This window comes from Toxorhynchites rutilus, chromosome 2, assembly GCF_029784135.1.
Source record: "Toxorhynchites rutilus septentrionalis strain SRP chromosome 2, ASM2978413v1, whole genome shotgun sequence".
Lineage (NCBI taxonomy): Eukaryota > Metazoa > Arthropoda > Insecta > Diptera > Culicidae > Toxorhynchites > Toxorhynchites rutilus.
Genome location: NC_073745.1, coordinates 342125680 through 342146430, shown reverse-complemented (window position 1 = coordinate 342146430; position 20751 = coordinate 342125680). Strand labels below are relative to the sequence as shown.

General features: G+C 37.5%; 1 protein-coding gene across 4 annotated transcripts in view; it reads right to left on the bottom strand.

Annotated features, from left to right (window-relative positions):
* The window catches only part of LOC129764754 (BAI1-associated protein 3), a 285766-nt gene that overhangs the window by 159470 nt on the left and 105545 nt on the right, over positions 1–20751 (bottom strand). For all 4 annotated transcript variants that reach the window (XM_055764208.1, XM_055764209.1, XM_055764211.1 and 1 more), the window contains one exon: positions 5092–5398. In XM_055764208.1, coding sequence (XP_055620183.1) covers positions 5092–5398 — 307 coding nt within the window. The remainder of the gene's footprint in view (positions 1–5091; positions 5399–20751) is intronic.

Sequence of the window (20751 nt, the reverse complement as noted above, 5' to 3'; positions counted from 1 at the left end):
AACCAGCCAATTGAGTTGAAAATCACTATAATACAGATAAAAAAATAAAAAAAATAAAAATAACAAAAACAAATTACTTACAAGTAGGTAATTAATTTAATAAATTTTAGCATTATTTAAAAAGATAAAAAAACACGAAAAATTCAGTGTGGTGGATGAACTTGGTGATTTTCTAAAAATCTAATTAAATCCGGTTCAACATTGGTGAGTTGAACTCTTAAATTTGCGCGTTCGTTGATTTTTAACCTTTTTTTGTTTCGTCAAAATGTTTGTAACCATACTGAAAGTCTTTCAACAAGGTATGAAGATAGAATATCGATAATATGTTTTTCAGCAATGTTTTACAATACTGTGTTTCAATGTTGCGTTATAACTAGAACTTCTAATAGCATTCGTTGAGCTTCTGCTTAAGCTAATCTGAGCAGAAGATAATCAACTCTTCTTGCATCGTCACATTGACTTCTTCTATTGCTGTGATATTGTAGGGATTTTTTATTCATTGAGAAATTTTCCAAATTTAGGATATCCTCAATCTTCCTAGTAAAATCCACTACTTTTTAACAGTAACTTTTATTATTTTTCAGTAACGAGTTTCCTGGATAATAAAAGAATTATAGAAACATATTAAAACATGTTACCCGATTGGCAGTAGATTCGCTGCAAAAAATCGAAGGTCGGTTTAGGATCACCATTCTCGAAGGTGTCGTAAAAAGGAACTTCCGATTGGGCCTCTGTTTTCCCCTTTTTTGGCGCTCATGAACCACACCGACCAGTATTAAACATAGAGTAAGAGTTAAAGTATTTATATCAATGCCGAAGTCGTCGAAGAACGAGAATTTTATGTGATGAATGACCGTTGCAATTTAGGGGGGGGGGGGGGTCAGGTTAAGGCCATCATCCACTACATGTACGGAAGAATACTCCTGTTTGTACAGATTATGCTTCGGTGTCTTGTTTGAATATTTACTGTATCGAAAAGTTCGAAATTCTACTCGCAGGCAATTCTTCCTGACGGTTCATTGGCTGGTATTGAATTTCTTGGTAATATCATAACCCGACAGGCCTGACTTTTCCCTAATCGTTTTCAACCCCTTATATGCAGTTTCGAGTGTTTGAGAACGATGCATATAGTCGATTCACCAAATTTCAACGACTTCGCGATTTTCGAATCTGACCATGTCGGATTTTCGAAGTGAGTGTCCGAAATAAATTTTCTGTTCGCATCCTACATTAAGTATAACTTCTTTGAAGAAAAATGGATCACAACGATCTTTTCGTGTTCGTCGTGATTCATTGAACTGCTGTCAAAACATTCCATATCTGACCACTAGGAGCGCTGCTGTAAAACAAACAGTGCGTCCAGATATTAGATGAGTCTAGCTTTACTGGTCTAAATTTTCTCAATAAAATGTTAACTAAACTTTATGTTGCTGAAAATGAAGCACTTACTGCTATAAATTCAATAAAATTCAATCCAATAGAGTTGGGTGGAATTTCGTTTCGGTTTGTGCAAATCATTTTGCCATATGTTGTCTCACATATTTTTTTAAATTTATGCTTGAAATAACAAAGTTTCTTCTAGCTTGGAAATGTGCTAAGGTGATTCCGATAAAAAGAAATTAAATAACCTGAATATGAGCATTTTGTGTCCTCTTAGTATTTTATGAAATTTGTCAAGAGTGAATTGAAAAAAAATTAAAAATTAAAATTTTTTATGAAGCATTTGATCGCGTGTGCCATATCAACCTGTTGAGTATATCAACTTCAATTTTCCAGGAAATCGGTTCTTTTCGTTCACTCATACTAATCTAACTATTTCAAACTACTTTGATTTTTTTTCTAATCTATGAACATAACATTGAGTCAAATTTAACTATTGGTGGGATACATTTTTGGCGGAACATGTTTTTCATGTATTCCGTTTTTTGACATAGGACTAGGTCTTTCTGGAAGGGTGGTTCGTTCCCATTTTATGAATAGGAACAAATGTGTTAATGGTTTATTGTTGATATCTGAGGGAGCAGGAGAATGGTGAGAGTTGGTTTCGCAGCTCACTCGTTCCTTCCTTGTTTGTATTAGAGAGGCTTTAAACTTTGCAGTTCATTCGCCACTAACAGCTCACTCGCGAATTGTGGACAGTACCAAATAAACAAAAAGCGTTGGCAACTCTCTGAGTCAATAATTTGTTGTGGAAGACCCGAAAAACGCTGACATAAGCGCGACACACGAGTCAAATGCAGCGTTCGTTTAACGGGCAATGAAAGATGAGAGAGAAAATATCGCGTTTGAAGCTCCGCAATTTTTCTATTGTTCACCGATATATTTGTATCAATCGATAGAAAATATTTCTACGTGTCTATTATAACAATTATACATCTTTTGAAATTAAATTAATCATCGAGCAATTGGAAAATGTCAAGAATTATCCAAATGAAGATTCCGCATTCTGACTGGTCCATTCGCACAAGCAATCTATGCTCGGCCAGTTGTGCCCTAAAGAGAGTAAGTAATGATGATAATGATGCAACATGTCACGTTGCATCGAACAGACAAATAAACAACGTGACATTTTCATTGGTGCGACTGTAGACAGCGATCAACCAACGTCATATGTTTGAAAAAATTTACCATGATTTTCCCTATTTACTGTCCCTATTTCCAGCGTCAGCCTTCACATTGATGTGTCGTGTGGATCTTGATGTGACGTTTTGGAACCTATCCACAATGGCATTGAACTGACGGAAAACTCTCTTTTCATTCAGTTGTTCGATAGCATAGATTGGTTCATATTATTGGATTATGAAAATGCTTCGAGCCCATGTTCTGTGTCTGGCAACGATAACCAACCCATTTATGGGTTCTTACCTAATAAGTGCAGACTGAGGCTGCGCGCTATCCAACCTCGTGATGGCGGGCTGTGTTTTAACCACGAATATTGGAGAAAAAGAGTATCTGTTCGGAAGTTCATGGTCTCCAATGTTTAGTTATGTGTCGTGCTGAGTTTATGTTTCTATATTACTTTTCCCAATTACACGCACTTACATAAAAAAAGAAGTGTTTCAGTTATATGACGATTTTCATAGCATTGATAACTTAGATAAATTAAGCTTATTCTTTATTACAAATGCACCATCAAAACATATTTTTAAATTGGCATAAGCTAACTAAACACCTTAAAACCACCTTAATTGTGAGTGAAATCCGGGAGATTCCGGTAGTCTTTAATTATTGTAATGCCTCAACTTCTCTAGTATCTTCTTTCCTTCTCTTCAATATTCCTGTGGAATTCCTGAAAAAATGTTCTTGGATCTAAAAGGTGGGACAGGGGGAATACTTACTCCAAGCTCATCAATCACCCTAGTTATTGGAAAATGCTTTCAACACTCGTTAGACAACCTGTTTGTAGTCAAGATTTTGTTATTGCGTAGAATTTTATTTATGAATTTTTAAATGGAATCCATCCCTTTTTCGTGGATCCGTGGTATTGAAAAACTCCCGATCAGTTATAGGCCTTCTAATGACTGGTCCAACGAACACACAATTATTGCTTCCGACAGACCTGTAAACATGGTGACCAAGTATTTGAAGCATCCTCTATCTATCCTCTAGGGAATGATTTTACAAATTGTTACATTAAGCCCAATCTCAGGTGAATAAGGACTTCATGATGTGGTATAACAGTTTCTTGGAGAGCATGGCTGAGCTCGCACTGGCAATTCTCTTTAGTAATCAAATGTGTATAATTTCATGGCACGAATAGTAAATTCATTAAACTTTCAATGCCGCGTGCTGTTGGTGTTTTAGTTCAAAAATAAATATTTTCAAATTTGGCAGAAGCATTCTAGACACATCAAATCAAACAACATTTGATGGAATTTTTTTTTTTTTATCTGTATTATAGTGTCTTTCAACTCATTTTGGCTGGTTCGTCACTTTTACTTCCATTTTTGGAAGAATGTCGGGAGTGAGAATTGAACTCGTGACCTTTAGCGTGAGAGGCATGGATGTTACCACTACGCCAGATCGCCTCCACATTTGATGGAATGAAATTTTTAGGTTGCTCTCATATTTGCGTTGTTCAAGCAATATAATGTACCTAATTCATCATTCAAATTTGCCACAATACGCCAACCATCAAAACACCCAAGGAATGTACACAAATATTCAAAGGTTTTACAGAATGTGACACCACAGAGCGCCATATTTCACCTGTGTGTAGCGGCCAGTTCTCATTCACAAGCAAAAGTTGGTAGATATGTTCCTTCCCTCTGTCGTTCCTTTCGTTCCCTAATTGCAGCATTTTCCGGAGAAGAAGGGGTAAGTAGCCGGGAGCCATTAGCTTTATTTATTTAGGCACATTCATCAGGAGATGGTGGGCGAGGACAACTGAATATCCGAGAGAACGGAACACGAAAAGATGCGGGGGAACTACTCGTAGTTACTGGTAGTCACTGTTTGGAACCAAGGTGAAGTCTGCTCGAACGTGACGGAGCACATTTGCTCGCATGTTTTCCGATAATCATCCCCCATTGGAATTGGACAAATGTTTGACTAGACATATTCATTCAAGAGGAAGTGAGATATATTAGTGTAGTAAAATTATCATCACTGAGCGAAAGTCGAAGTGTGTCTCGTAAATACACCGGATGTTCCAATTATGTTGCAGAGAGTAGTTACGCGCCTATCGCTATTAATCTCTGTTTGCTGCCCTGTGGCGTCCAATTCATTGGTGCCAATTTGTCAAGCTAGCAATGGAATCTGCAAACTGTGATGTCGAGAGAGAGAGTCGGCGTACTTCCTGTTATTGAGGGCAATAAAAACATCTGCCCACTCAATGGTGAGTCTCACTTCAGGATTGTACGCTATCAGAATAACTATTGGAGTTATGACTGAGCTTGAAGTCTATTGAACCGATGAAAAATAAAGCGGATTGGAACATAGTGTCAATATTATTTAGTGCTACTAATCTAATCGATAATCTCCAATTCAGAATATTTGGGAACAAGCATGAGTGGCGGAGTCACTCCAGATTATAGGAAACCATCAAGACAGACATAGAACATATTTCGGTTTGCAGCAACTCTCACTTACCCGGACGACGATTTGATTTCGACCTCCGGCCAGGACGGCCGCCGCTTCCAGCCCGAGAACGAGGGTTTATCCGGTGGCGTCGGGTTGATCGGCGAGTTTCGTCCCCGAAATGAACCTTGCCGTCCGGGGGGTACCAAAGCGTCCAAACCACGGGCCGACGATTGTCTGCGAATCGAGGTGGCATTGCTGCCCGGAAAGGAACCACTTCCCCCGGGAGCCGTTGGACCGACACTGCTCGTACCACCACCTCCAGCACCTGCTGCTATTGTCCCGCCAGGTCCGGACGGTGTCACCACTTTGGGATAGCCTGGAACGAGAATGCGGTGGGAGGGCAATGAGATGTTTGAATTAGATGACGATGACACTTCAATTAAGAACTTGGGAAAACAAAGCTGGGAATGAGAGTGCCCAGTGAATGTTTTGTCTGTCGATGGGGGAATCTGTTGACAAGTTTCTTCGAGTTTTTGGGAGAATGCTACTGTTAGATCGTAGTTTTGATGCTTGGTTTAAGTGTTCTTCCTGCGAGCAACGTTATCTTTTCTTTTGCATTGATTATTTCTCGAGTGACTTCGAAACTAAATAACAATTGGTCGATGTTAAGTCAGAGCGGATCAAGTCGCAAAATTGTAACTTTCGAGTTATTGATTGCATTAGGTTAAACATCTTGTAAGCAACATTCGACAATTATCATATTTGAAAAATCGCGCGTACAGCAGGAATAACTTATCGAAATTGAATTGAACGCTCAATGAAAACCCCTTATAGCACCAAACTTCAAACTCGTTTTTCTCGAAATCATAAAAATGTCACATGGTCCGATCTGACTTAACACCGACCAATTATCAAGTGGGAAATTTTCAAGGACCACTCTGACTATACGTTCATAGGTTCGAACAACATTTCATTTCACACAAGCTTACGATGATCAATTTTATAGTATCGAAAAAAAACCTTCATTCTAATTGATAAATATTTGAAAAGTATAAATAGATTATAGAATATTTTTGCATCATGGTTTTAGTGAATCGCTGCTCGTCTATCATAAATATAATATTTATACTGGAACCTTTTGCAATTATCATAAACAAAGCTCGTGAACTCCTTCTAGCTTTGAGTTGGTAATTCGGTTCGTTACATCACCATTATTTATTTAATTACCAAAGGAATGTTATTATGTAAATTCATAACTCGATTTAAAGATTTTCACAAACCCGTCCCCTCATACGTGTGCCAATTCTTCCCTTTAATTACTTCATCCAACATCTTGGTTCTAACAACACATAGAACGGGAAGTGAAATGGGATCGTGGGGCAAAAAAAAATGCACCCACAATTTATGGAAGACAACAACCAGGTCAGATGAACCAACTTAGTGGGATGTTGTTTCAACAAATGAGAAGAATTTCGGTGATTTAGAGGCAAGAAAAATATCCGAAAACGAAATGATTTGTATGATAAGTTATCCTTATAAACTTTCATTTTAGGAGAGGAGCTTAGTTGTTTGGCAGGCATGTTTCGAGCCAAAGAGTACCATTTTTAGCAGGCGCCGTCATTAAAACTGAAGAAGAATGAAGGTGATTGCCTATAAATAGAGATAGTGTTTGGGTTGATGAACTCGTTTACTTTCCCGGAAATGTTATATAGGGTGGTGCTAAATCAAGACAGCATTTTTGACGTAGGCCTACGGAGTTAATGCACTCAATTAGTGTTTTTATCATTACCAATTTAATTTAGAGATAACGAAATTTGATAACTTTGATAATTTTGAGGCATCGGAAAGCGAACCAAACATATGAACCTGAAAATCTGAATGAAATTTGGAAATCAATTGGAAAACTAGAACATCGGAAGGCGAACCAAATATATTCTAATAATCTGAATGAAATTCGGAAAATAATTAGAAAATGTGCGAATCCACATACAGATAATGGTACACGTCTTGTTGACAATACAAAGCAAAACAAAACATCATTGTAAATAGAAGCAGATATGCAGCAAAAAAAAACTGAACAAAGTTAGAGTCACAAACGCGAACAGAAATTGTTGAAAAATTCAAAATTCTAGAGAAATCACGGATTGGAAGTAGGTACTAGCGTGGGTTAAATAGTCGAAATTGAGAGCCAAGGGCGATCAAGTGCACTACCTCTAACGGCGTCTCGAGTTCCGTAAGATGAAGATCACCGGAAGAGCGAAACTCGTGCGGCGAAAACGGATTTATATGGACTGCATGCGCTTGAATTATCTCTACGCGAAGAACTGCTCTGGCCAGATATGTCATGTGCGTCCAACAAGCACCATAAAGCCTGTCCACGTTAAATTTCGGACACCTTTTCTTTCAGTGTAGTTTATGAAATATTTCACTAATCAATGAAATATTTCACTTACATGACAGCTGAAACCCTCCTCTTCATTTCGATGTCCAACATGTTTACATTCTTCTTCAGCATACATTTGTTCTGTCTATTTGTGTGCTTTCCCGAACAGAGCTGTCAATAACGAGCAACGAAGGGGAAATTGTAAGGTTTCAAGTCTCCGTGAACAAAGGAAAGGCAAAAGAACGAAGGGGAATATTTGCCTTGAGTATAAACAGTGGATCTTGCTGAGGCAAACTTTCAGTCTCGTTCTGTTTTCAAAGCAATGAACATCGCTTGTTCTTCCTTGTTTTGCGTCATCACATGCCTTCTTTCGGCTTGAACTGTGGACGCGATCAAGTTATTCATTCGCTGATGTCTCTGGCATTGCAATCACTGCATCAAACTGACGCCATTGCATTAAGGTTCTGAGCTACACAATTGTGTGGGAATCATAATGCTAGGTTATCGTCGACTCGCCAAGAAAATAAATGTTCTGGAATTTTGGAATTTGGTTTCGCATGACGGGAATAAAACTCTCTCAACCAATAATCACAGCTACGCTAATCGAGATCGTAGATAAGTGTGTGTATATTTAGTTGGAATAATGGAATAGTGCGACATGTATGTGATTGCCTGTAGCCGAGTGTATGTCAATTGCGAAAAAGGCCACCCGAATAGTGTTAGAGGTAAATTTTCAATGTACTGACATGAAACAAAGTACGACCTGCGAACAGCTTGTGTACTGTTCTGCGAGGGCAAGAATGAATCATCAATCAATTATCGTCAAATGATTCTACAATGAAAAAACCATTTCAGAGATTATTCTACTAAGTAGTTGTTTCAAAAATTTCACAGCATTATAGAATAATATCCGAAGATATAAACAAGCGACTTATACAAAATAACGACGTGTTCTACGTCAACAATGCGGTCGTATCTTGGACACAACCTCCTATAATTTTTTATTCCATACAAGAGAGGCTAGCTGCGTCGAACAGGACTATATGGGACTTAAAGGAAAATCTAAACACTGAACAGTAAATAATGAAAGATTCCGAATGCTTACACCATGACCATTTCTTCATAGATCGCAAAGGTGTTTGCATCAATTGATTGGAAATATTTCTACGCGGATATATGTTTGGAAATAAACAATTAAATAATTGTTTAATGTTCAGTATTATCCAAACGCGCTTTTTTGATTGATCCAATTTGTGCTCCTCAACCGATCAAATCAGACAACAAGAGCAACAGCGGAATACAATTTGTTACATCAACACTACTGCGAAAACAAACATAACTGTCTACCGTGAATTTCATTCTCAATACACCAGAAGCCTGGAGAGAAACGAAATATTCCATCGTAAGCCCCACCCCATTGTGAATCTACCACCAGTTCAATCGAATAGATTTCTCAGTTGTTTCCGAACCGATAGTTCATTTTCTAACCGTGAAGCAGAGTTCATATACTGTGGTCAGTTAAATCTACCTCTAGTCAGTAATTGTGAATCATTCGTTCTTCCGAATTGTTAGTTTTAGCCCTTTAACTTTCCATTCTTAATCAGGGTAGTTTTGCTCATTTATCCTTTACTAAAAGTTAGAACAACGTTCGTCGAACACAACACAGCAGACACACAAAATGGTTATGACTGATGATAATGTTATTCTAATTTCGACAGTAAGAATGTTCTCATCCCGCTTTCTGTGTTCAGCTCCACTGTCGTAATCACGCAAAGCTGCCATCATGCAAATCTCCGCGGGCGATAGCTAGAAAAACAAAACGTTTGAAGCAGCGGCAGCAAAAAGAACAAAAAAAAACAAAGGGACAAAGTACAATTAAACAAACATCAGGGACCGCTTTGTAGCCATGTTTTCGTGTTCCAGCGTAATAATTCCAGCATTATCGCTACGAACACGTGATCAGTTTGAAAGTGCTTAATTTTTCTCTCGTTCCGTCACAATGTTTATTACGTCGAGAGAAGCTTTTAACGACATTTCCATTTGTTTCAAGTGCGGGTGATGGCGGGTACCGGGCGGATCCTGACAGGGAGCGACCGTATCTGTTTGTAGGAACAACTGGTATTATTACTCTCTGCTCTGGGTGACGTCTAGCTGATGGCAAATAGAGACAAAACAAAACTGTTATGGTTTATTTTTATCGCGATCTGACATGTTTCGCTACAATATTCCGTGTTTTAAGCAAAATGAGTATTTTTATGTCACCAAGTTGGGCATTGAAAATGTTGATAGTGGCAATTTTCTTTACAATAAACATCCAATTTAGTTATTGCATCAACCATTAATGGAACACAAGCTATGATAAACGATGGAATGAATTTGTGAGCGCGGAAGGCGCTCCGTCTTTACGACGACACAGTAATCCCAAGGTATCAACGCGACCATTTCATCTAAAGCATCTGATCCGAATGTTAATTACGAGCCGCCCCAACAACGCGCACTGAGCCATCGTCCTGACGGAGAGACAATTGCTGCTGAAAGGGTGGATAATGATGACATGTAAATCTCGGCTGGAATTGCTGTCGGTGAACTTAAAACCGCACATACACGACCTCATGAACGTTGTTTTATTACGTCTGTTGGAATCCGCAGCCGCATTCGGGTACATACACTAAAATGGGAGATTGTAAGACAACTCCGGGATTACGACGCATTTTTCGGCTGACAACATGACATAGGAATGCCACATACAATTTGAATAATCACATATTTCAGCAGGTCCTGCATTCTGAGAAGACTTCTGAGGTTAGAAAATAAACTATCCCTCCTACAATAACAATTCATTTCCTATTCTTATCACTAAATTAATGAGGCTGTCTTTAGTGTAGCATTTCTGTAGTCGAAAGAAACTTTGCGAAAATAGCATACCCATAAAAATCCTCTCGAAGTTCCAACTTGAAACGAAAGCGAAACTACTCGGAAGTATTTCATAGTTAGGATCCCATTCCTCGCAGAAATTTTTCTTTATTCGTGTGCCCCGCAATTCGCTTGTTGGAACGAGATTCCTGAAAGTTTCGTCGGAGAAAAATGATGCGGGGGAGCAAAGGCAAAGCATGAAAGTAAAACTTCGGGTAGTTTGTGCCACCATGGAGAGAGACGGAAAACTTCTGCACTGCAACGTGGCATCCGTCGGGAGAGCGAGCGGAATGAAATATGACAGGAAGATCGAAAAATTGCAAACTGTTCTGCGTCAAATATTTGCCGCCACTTCCATTTGCGGGTGCTGTTTGCGAGAATAATTGGTTGCCCCTTCCGTTTCGGATTATACAGAGAGTGACATCCACCTTAAAGTTTCCCCGGGGCAGAAAGCTGTTGCTTCCCGTGGGCGATTCAATCATTAGGGACGAGAGATTTTGGGTTCGACTTTGTTCGCGCGTTGTGCTTCACGCGTTGCCGTGAAGAAGCGGGAAATCCGAAATCGATTACTGTCGTTCTCAATCATTTATTAAAGTCAGAAACTTTCCCCTGGGGCCAAGAAGTTGCTTCTGCGGCTGTTGATGACATGTAATGGATTATACTTCGCCTTCATCGATGATGTATGGGTCCATTTTTGCACCTGTTCGTAATTAATTTTTCGATGAATCGGAAGCGATTTTTGAAGCTTTTGCTCAAAGCGAATCCTCAACGTGATATAGAATTTATTTGCTAAAAAATCTAATATGATGGATCCGTCGGAGCTAGCGTCTATGTCTGGTGAAGAGCACTGATCTCTTTTCATGGGAAAATAAATATACGGAAAATAATGTTCTCTCTGTCATTTCCTTCTTTTTTTTTCTTCAGTGACATCAACGTTTCTAGAAGAACTTCGCCTTATTTTGGTCATTTCTTTTCAACCATTCCATGTCAAATCGATATACAGGGAAATTTCGATATAACGTACCCTCGTTATAACGTACCCTCGATATAACGTCACTCGATATAACGTACATTTTACCTCGATATTACGTACACATTTCCAAAGTGTAAAGGAAAAAAAATCAATATTTTTTTCCTGATAGAACAATGTATTATCTGTATTGTGATGCTAAAACAAGTTTTGCACCTTCAATCAATCCGAAATACAGCTGGCTTTGTGATTCCGGATTCTAGATGAAACAAGCTTCAATCAACAGTACGAAAGAAAACATCATGAGAAAGGCTGACTTCGTCTCCTGATTATTAATTAATGACTTCAATTAACTTTACCAAAACAGCAACACAATAATGTATTATAGACTACGTTTGTGAGTAATTTATTATTCTGCGATATAACGTAAAATTCGATACAACGTACAATTTTGAAAGTGAAATGTACGTTATATCGTTATACCTGTAGTGGCTCTCAGATTTCGTGGAAAGTGGCAGTTTTGTTCCTTATCGAAAAATATTAGACCCGTATTTTTTTTTTTATTAGGGTGCCCACTTCCATTCCAGGGTGGTTCGAAAAATCATCAAAACTTTTGAACCACTGGACCGATTTAGATGATCGACATAGCAAATTGAAGGCAATGAGCTAAAAAATATGACATTTGCAAAAAAATTCTAACTTTTGTAATTATTGATTGCATATGTTTTTATAGTTTACATGGTTAAAGATAGAGAGTGCTATATTTTTTATATTTTTTCTTGAAAGCTGAGAATTTTTTTACATTATATATCAAAGATGTGTTTCTTCTCGTTTTTGAATTATGAATTTTCAAAATTACCTTGTTTTCAGTCTTCGTTCACTATTCCTATGCGATTAGACTAGATCAGTGGTTTTCAACCTTTTTTGCTCCATTCCTCCGTAACGAAAATTAATCCCAGTGCTTCTCCTCTATCATTATTTTGTTAGAAAGTCTGTAGCATATCAGTAAGACAATGAAAGAATTCAAAGGGTTTTCAAGTTATATTCGCAACAAACTTGGTTTTATAGTTGTATCTGATTACAAAAAAAAATATATATATGAAGTCTCTCGAGTCAGTATGGCACCTGCTTCTGAACGATTTCTGACAAAATCGTAATTCTTGAGAACATTGTCGAAAAGCACACCTCATGTTCACTGTTGCCACATTCAATCTGTACCAGAAGGGGAAAAATCTTTCTCGTCTGTACTTTTTCTTCAAAAAATCTGTACCATTGGAATTATTTGTAGTAGAGAAAAATCATGAAATCACGTCACCATCTAACAAGGAGACGGCCCCAAGCCGCCGAGGTGACGCAATCCGAGTCGAATTCAATGTACATTAGCATTTGCTAGCCTCGAATCTCTCATGTATTTGATGATGCTTATACATAGTCTTTCTAAATTTAGATTGCGTACTTTCAACCGTGTGTTACACGCATTTTGCTTGTGAATAATAAAATCGTTATCCTTTTTAGTTTTCTCCAAGAGTTCCGTCCAAAGCAATCTGATTTCCGCATGTATTCTGTCCAGCTACACATCATTCGTTCCCAAACTGTTCATTCAGAATCATCTCGTATGACGAACAAGCGTTTATTTTAAAAAGTTATGATAAAAAATAATAATAATAAAAATTTAAAAAATATAATATTAAATAAATAATAGAATAAAATTTCCAGAGGGTAATCATATTATTAGTCCTTGAAACCAGTTGCATTTTCGGTGAAATGTGGAATGTGAAAATATCATCTTGGTATTGCTAAAATAATACACAAATATAACACTTTTATTCGAATTTCCCGCCGTGGTTCCACAAATATTCACTGCACACTGTCTCATTATACTCATACGTTGCGCGAACTCCAAAAATGGATGCTAGATGCTTTAAATTGTCACAAAAAGTAAGATCTGTGCCTAGAAACACGGATGTGAACTTGACGTAGGACTGTAATTGCTTTTTTTTTAGTTTAGATCTTTTAACTGTTCCTAATTGTGGTTCTGAAAAGAGCCGTATGTTATAGGAACTGGTAAACGGGTTGTAAGAGTTGAAGTGATGTAAGAAATTCAGAACCAAAATAATACCGATAATCAACAGTAAACAAATTATACTTACCCACTCATAGCCATAACATTGAAGCAGGTAGTCATATGACATCGTTGTGTAAATCATAGACTACAAAATCTACCCATGACTACCTCTATCTCTGTGTATTTAAACTCGAAGTACTTCGTGTTGGACATTCAGAGCACGAAACATCCTCAAACATTCACCATGGTTTTGCCGCAAACTGTTGTCATTCCGGAGCATACCCTGGACTACTTGGCCAATACATATATATTGTGTATGTCGCCGAGCGATCGTAAAGATACGTATCGTATCTGCATCCAAATGAGGAAAGCTTACTGGTACTACTTGGATCATATTTGTTCTACGCCCCCGCAGAAGTATACCCTGAAGAAATTCATGCTTGATCTCTTCAAACACGTCCCATTCCTGAAACGCAAGAAGAAATGGATCGACGGAATGTTGACGAAATTCTCAAATCGGCAGATGAACTTACCCGTGAATGGCGCTATTATATTATCGCAGGATTTGACGCACGTACTGCTGGTGGAATCATTCACGGGGAAATGGGGATTCCCCAAAGGCAAATCGGAGGATAATGAGGACCCATTCGCTTGTGCCGTCCGCGAGGTTTACGAAGAGGTCGGTTACACGATAAAAGCCGATGTCGGCCAGTTGGTCTACATAGAGAAGAAACACAGAAGGTACCAGAACTCACGGCTGTATATCATACCAAATGTTTCTCAGAATACGGTTTTTCGAACACAAACCAAAAATGAGATACGACAGATAAAATGGTTTCCGATCAACACATTACCGGATAGTGGTGACAGCGGTGATATATGCATCAAGGAGGGATTAAAATTCTTCAGAGTGCATCAATATATAGCGCAAGTGAAGGAATGGATCGAGACGCAGTACGAAATTAAAAGAGTAAAGTGGAGAGCACATATCGCTACGGCCAGGAGAGATCGTTGCAGCCAAAGATATGTTCCTGCCCAGTTTTACTTTAGGAACCACCAGAGCTCGTCAATTGCAACTATAGGTTTGCTTGTTCGTAACGTCAGTTTCGTTCACCTTGTTGTTCAAAATCGACCATTCATAAATCCATGCTGTCGGCAAATGGAAAGGAGTTCGTGTACGTTTGCCCGCCTCGAAAAAATGTAAGAATTGTGAACGAAGGCTTACTATGCATGTTGATGCCCTGCTCGAATCTGGGTCATGCGGATAGAATCAAATTGGTTGTCAAGAAGAATCCAATCGAAATGTCAAAAGAGATCCAATAATCAGGAGGGGAAAAAAGTGCTAGTTTTCTTATAATAAACCACTACATAGAGAAAATATTGTTATGAAAGGCAAAAACAATCGAATTAAATCAAATGAATGAACTACATTTTTTTTTATCAATCAATGCTAGTGTTTGAAATCATGAAAGCACAACTGACACTTTGAACTTCGAATTTTGAAGAAGGAATTACCCAAATTACAATAATTATTTCAATTTCAATTGGGAATTATCGTTTGATCAAAAAAGGTAAATAAACAAAGCCTAAGTCACGAAAACGTTTACTCCTTTCATAGGAGAAACGTTTGACAGCATGGGAAACACAGACAGCATGGGGTAAAAAGCTGTCAGAAATGCACTTGCAAAATAGATTTGATTGAGTCCGCATGACCCAGACTTCACCAAAAACGGGAGGGATGCAAGCAGCGAGTATAATCGTAAAAACATATTCGTCAAATTATTGATTTGTTTTAGTTCGTCACTGTTTGTATTTGCGTTCAAAATATGCTTCCGTCTAATGGTATATAGTATAGCATATATCGCAATAAAGGTTCTGGAATTCGGGAAAGACGAATAAAAGACATTTTCCTTTGCGATTTTGTTGTCTCTAAAGACTAACAGTGGGCACAAAAAATCCATTTGAAATCAAAATGTTCCTGAAAAAACAAAAAAAAATACTTTTGTTGTTGTTTTGTTTTGTAAATTCGTTCTACCGTATATTGTTCATGGATGCACCCCTCGGTTTTGGTAGGGTTATATATTCCGAAGCGATTAACGTTTTCGAAGGTACAGTGTCGGTATTTTTTATAGGTTGAAGTTGGCGTGAATGAAAGATACTCTATCAGATTAATACGTCCGAAGGTAGATGCAAGTTGTTATATTTTGTACTAAAATAATTACTTGATCTTTGCTGAATGCTTCAAACACGTAGTCCTGACTTTTACTTAACTATTTGTCTATATATTTCCTGATGTTTGCACGAAAACTCATCATTCTACCATAAAACACATGTTTTCGCCCAATTTGCGAATAAAGCAAGTTTCTCTAATACCTCAAAACATTTTCGATACGGAAAGTAAATTTTCGTTCGTAATATTCATTTTAAAAGGGCAAATCCATTATGATTCTCGCTTCACAATGGCAGAACACGAAGTTCAATGCCGCCAACGCGAATTGAATGAATGAACATTGAGAATAGTATAGCGAAGTTTTGATGAGGACTACGTCTTTGATTTCTATATAGGAGTTTCACTCTACGAAAAATGTAACGAAAAATTAAAATATTTCAAATACATATTACGCAGAATCGTTCTTACAATGTATGTTATAATATATACCATTGGACAGTAAATTTATCCAGCAATATCTATATCTGAGATATCTACAGTGGAAATAGTAAAACAAGTGAGCAAAAGAGGTATGTTTTGCGAGCGAATGCAAATCTGAATCGAGTATTATGTATTCTTTCTTTCATATTGGTTCCCGTGAATGTTGCATGAAACACAAAATTGTGTGCAATAATTCGTTCTGTTAAACAAATTAGGCATCCATTCAATGTGTAGGAATAACGGTGATGTAGATGGTGAGGTGGGTTAGGTGGGCTGCCGTACAAATGAAACACAAATTTCTGCATTTCTCGAGAATTAATCAAGTAAATGAAACCAAGTTAGGCATATGGAAGTTTTAGGGTGCAATAAATGTTTGGTGGTAAGGTGGTAAGACACTCCACCCCCCTCTCTTAGGGAGGGCTGCCATACAACTTCTTCTTCTTGAATGGCGTTTACGTTCCCTATGGAACCTTTGCCGTCTCAACGTATGCATTAACTAGCGTCATTTATTAATACTTAGTTCAGATTTCTTATGCCAAATAACACGCCTTGAATGTATTCCGAGGGGCAAGCTCTAGAATACGCGTGACCACAGTGCAAGTCGAAGGGAATTTCTTTGACGAAAAATCCCCCGGCCAGGACGGGATTCGAACCCGAACACCCGGCATGATAATGTGAGACGCTAACCACTCGGCCACGGGTGCACAGGGGGCTGCCATACAAATGAAACACAAATTTCTGCAAAACTCGAAAAATAATCAAGTAAATGGAGCCAAATTTGGCATGTGAAGATTTTAGGGGGCACGAAACGTTTCTATGGTGAATAGACACTCCTCCCCCCTCTCTAAGGGGAGAAGAGCGGAGGTGTCTGTCCTTATTATATCATATTTTCTGTATCAAACATTTATTCCATGTAACGGAGAAACATGTTATTTGCAAGTGGATGAAAAATCTTGAACGAGAGTTGTGTCTGGAAAAATTCTGATATTATAATGATGAGTTTTGGTCGAAGTACTAGGAATTTTTTAGTAAAAGGTAAATTCAACGGGGTCGATTAGAAGATCAATCAATGAACAGTTCTGCGATTGGACGCATGAACTTAATAAGAATACGTGAATGTTTGAAGGTATTGATAGCAAAAAACAAATTTTGGGCGGGACGAAGTTTGCCGGGTCAGCTAGTAAGACTAATAATAAAAATAAGACAATGCAAAGAACGCACAATACTATTGTTGTAGTGGACAGAGAACCCCGTGGCCGAGTGGTTAGCGTCCCACACTATCATGCCGGGTGTTCGGGTTCGATTCCCGTTCTGGTTGGGGGATTTTTCGTCAAAGAAAATTCTTCCGGCTTGCACTGTGGTCACGCGTATTCTAGAGCTTGCCACTCCAGAGTACATTCAAGGCGTGTTATTCGGCATAGAAATCTCAACCAAGTATTAATGAACGACGCTAGTTAATGAATACGTTGAGACGGCAAAAGTTCCACAGGGAACGTTAACGCCATTCAAGAAGAAGAACTATCATTCAATAAAATTCTATAAAATCGAGAGAAATTTCACACACTGAAAAAAACTGTACCAATCTATACTTTCTGATGAAAATCTGTAATCTGTACCAAAAATAACTAAAAAATCTGTACCTTTCCAGATAAATCTGTACGTGTGGCTACACTGCTCATGTCATCTTTGATATCCACTCTGTTACGGTGTTTTGTTTCCATCAGCAGCATTATAGAAAATCCAGATCCAATCAGGGATGCCAAATTTAAAGAAATGTCTCCATTTTGAAGATATTTAGAAATATGTAATTTTAAAATATGAACAGACATGAAAATTATTGGAAAAACAAATAAACACCTCATAGTTTCGAAACGAAATCGTTGTTATTTGTTTTGCACGCTTTCTTTCTGAGAAATATATAATATAAAATCATTATCAGACACCATTTTCATTTAAAATTCGCTCACCATTTGCAAAAATAGTATTGTTCTAAGAAACAGAATACATACATTATTTCATTCATTATTTTAATATTTGACTCGTATTTATTCCACCTGTAAATCTACTTTCATTTTCATTGCACAAATTGGTACACGAAGCTGCTGTCAAAGCAAAAAAAATAAAAATTTAAAAAATCTTTCAGACTGCCATCTATAGCATCACATTCTTCCGGAATTATCTTAACTATGGATACTTTCGAGATTCTAAAAAATATCGAGAATAATCTGAACGATATTCTAGAAGAAAGGCACATCGATGTGATTTCTCATTTCTCTTTTGCAGGTATAACATCTCTCATGAGTGTATCTTGGCGTTGAATCCACCAGTGTTTCCACTTGTTCAGGTGTTATTCTCAACACTGCTCTTTTCTCTCGGAGATCATCAGTTCCTTCAGTATTGTATTTGTTGCTCCTTGTCTTTGCATTCAATTCCTTTTGTCTATCTGCTTTTATCGGATGGTACCTTCAGTGCGAAGAAATTCAGCACAAAGTATTTTTATACACGGTCAACGTGTATTTTGCGCTAAAATTGTGTAATGATAAATGCAACTGAAAACCTGAGACAAAAACTGCCAATGGTCGATTTCGGATCAACCATCTGTTGCTGTTTTCGACTATTTGATGGACATTTGAAAAATCACCTGGCATCCCAGAACCCGTGCTGTAGTATCTAGTTCTCGCCAGCAGCTCAAACTGTGTGAACGGACAAGGCGAGTTAACCAATTGTCAAGCGAGTTCACCAGTTCAGTAGCTGCTCATTGTCAAGTCAGCTACGAGCAACGTATAAATGGACCTTGAGAGTCGATCATTTGCAGATCGATGAGCTTGTTCTGAATTTGATCTGAAACTTTCGTTACTGCCAGTCGGATAGGATTTCAAACCATGACCAAAAAGTCTTGTTCTTTGATATAAGGACTTGTTTTAAAAAGTCTTGACAAATGCTCAACAATTTACTTTTTTATGGTCTTCTGTACTGTTTCGTCGTCTGCTCCATCATCATTTACTGACGAAATCATCATTTTACTGAAAAAAAAACTGTTAATTGAATTGTATGATGTATTGATCATTTGAATCGGTTTAATAGTTCAAAAATTATGATTTAAAAGAAATTATTTTTGGAAAAAGCGAAAAAAAAAGTTTTTTTGGACCACCCTAAAATCGAGATGATCACCCTTACGAAAAAATGAAAAAAATCGTGGTTAATATTTTGCAAAAAGGAACAAAACTACCTCTTTTCACGAAAATCTGAGAATCACTATAGGTTTGGCACGGAATGGCTGTATAGTTGTAGGAGTAGTATATACACTGCACAACTATAGAACCACTAATTTTTTCTGAGTTTCCAGAGATATTTAATAAATCGGTTGAATTGAAGTATATAGGGTAGAATACAATCTTCATTTATAAGACCGGCCATTTAAACTTTATTGTTGTGTTCAGGCGCGAAACACTTAAAAACTAAAATTCCAGTGTTTTATAACTAAACCAGATGGAAAACTTTCACTCCTTTATAGAATTACCCTCTCAGAACTTAATGAAACTTTGTGGGCGTGAAGAACTTACCCAATTAAGCAACTTGGCATACTTAGTTTTCCGAAAATTTATCTAGACTAATATGGAAAAGGCTAAATATTTTTGATAATTTTTTTTTTATATTTTTGTTTACTCGAAAATAGTAAGTCCTACAAAAAAGTGATCTATCGAAGAGTTATAGGAAAATAATTGATTTTTCAGAAAAAAATATTAAAAATATTTTTTGAAATCCTACACTGAAAAAAAAATTATTTCAAAAACTAAAAGTCGATTTTCTCAAAATGGTCATCTCAGATTTTGATGAAAAGGTAGATAAGTATGTGCCCTACAACTCTTCCATACATCGCAACTTGTGCATATTTAAGGCAAAAAAGTTTTTCCAACAAAAACTTCTTCAAGATTTTTTCTCGAAAGTTTTCTATTTTTTTTGTGTACAGTTATAGAAAAAATCTATAACAGGTAGAAATGGATTTATGGTGACCCTTCGTTGCTAAAGTTTTCAGTTTTCAGCTTGTTTTTGTAGTCAAATACAATATATTTCAATTCAGAGAGCAACGACAACTCTCAAACAACAGCCATTTGCCAAAAATCTCTTGATCGGTCGATCAGGTATCGAATAGATGTTGTTAATTTAGGTATCTATTAAGAGTCACTGGAGATATGATAGCAATAAATGATTGTATAGATACCTAAAGGATGAATAAAATGGCTCTGCAGTTGTTTGAATATTACCAGTCGTGACCGGCAGAAATGTAAAGTGGTGGTAAAAACAGCACTATTTTGTTTCTGTGTCAACAAATTCAGGGGGGGGGTCTCTGTAGCCACATTGGTTGCGCGTTCGCTTAGTAAGAGAGCGATCGTGAGTTCATAACTCAGGGCCCTCATTGACCATCTTTGTGTTGTTACAGAATAGCTACGTCCACGCAACAATCATCAGCGATGGAGATCGATCCACGGTCGAAATAAGATCGATTCATCCATACAACTGCTCTGCTCTGCCAGACACATCGGGCTACTGTTCTATAAATAACTCAACAATGATCAATCAACTGTCTCCGCTGTCCGGTGGTCCAACTGGATAATGGAAGAACAGAAAGAATAACTCTTACGCCTAAATGGCTACTGTGTGAATGTACCATATGTAATGGTATAGAAGGAATACTGGCGAATGGCAACTGTGTAATGTGCTAATTATAGATATGATAACCATGTGAC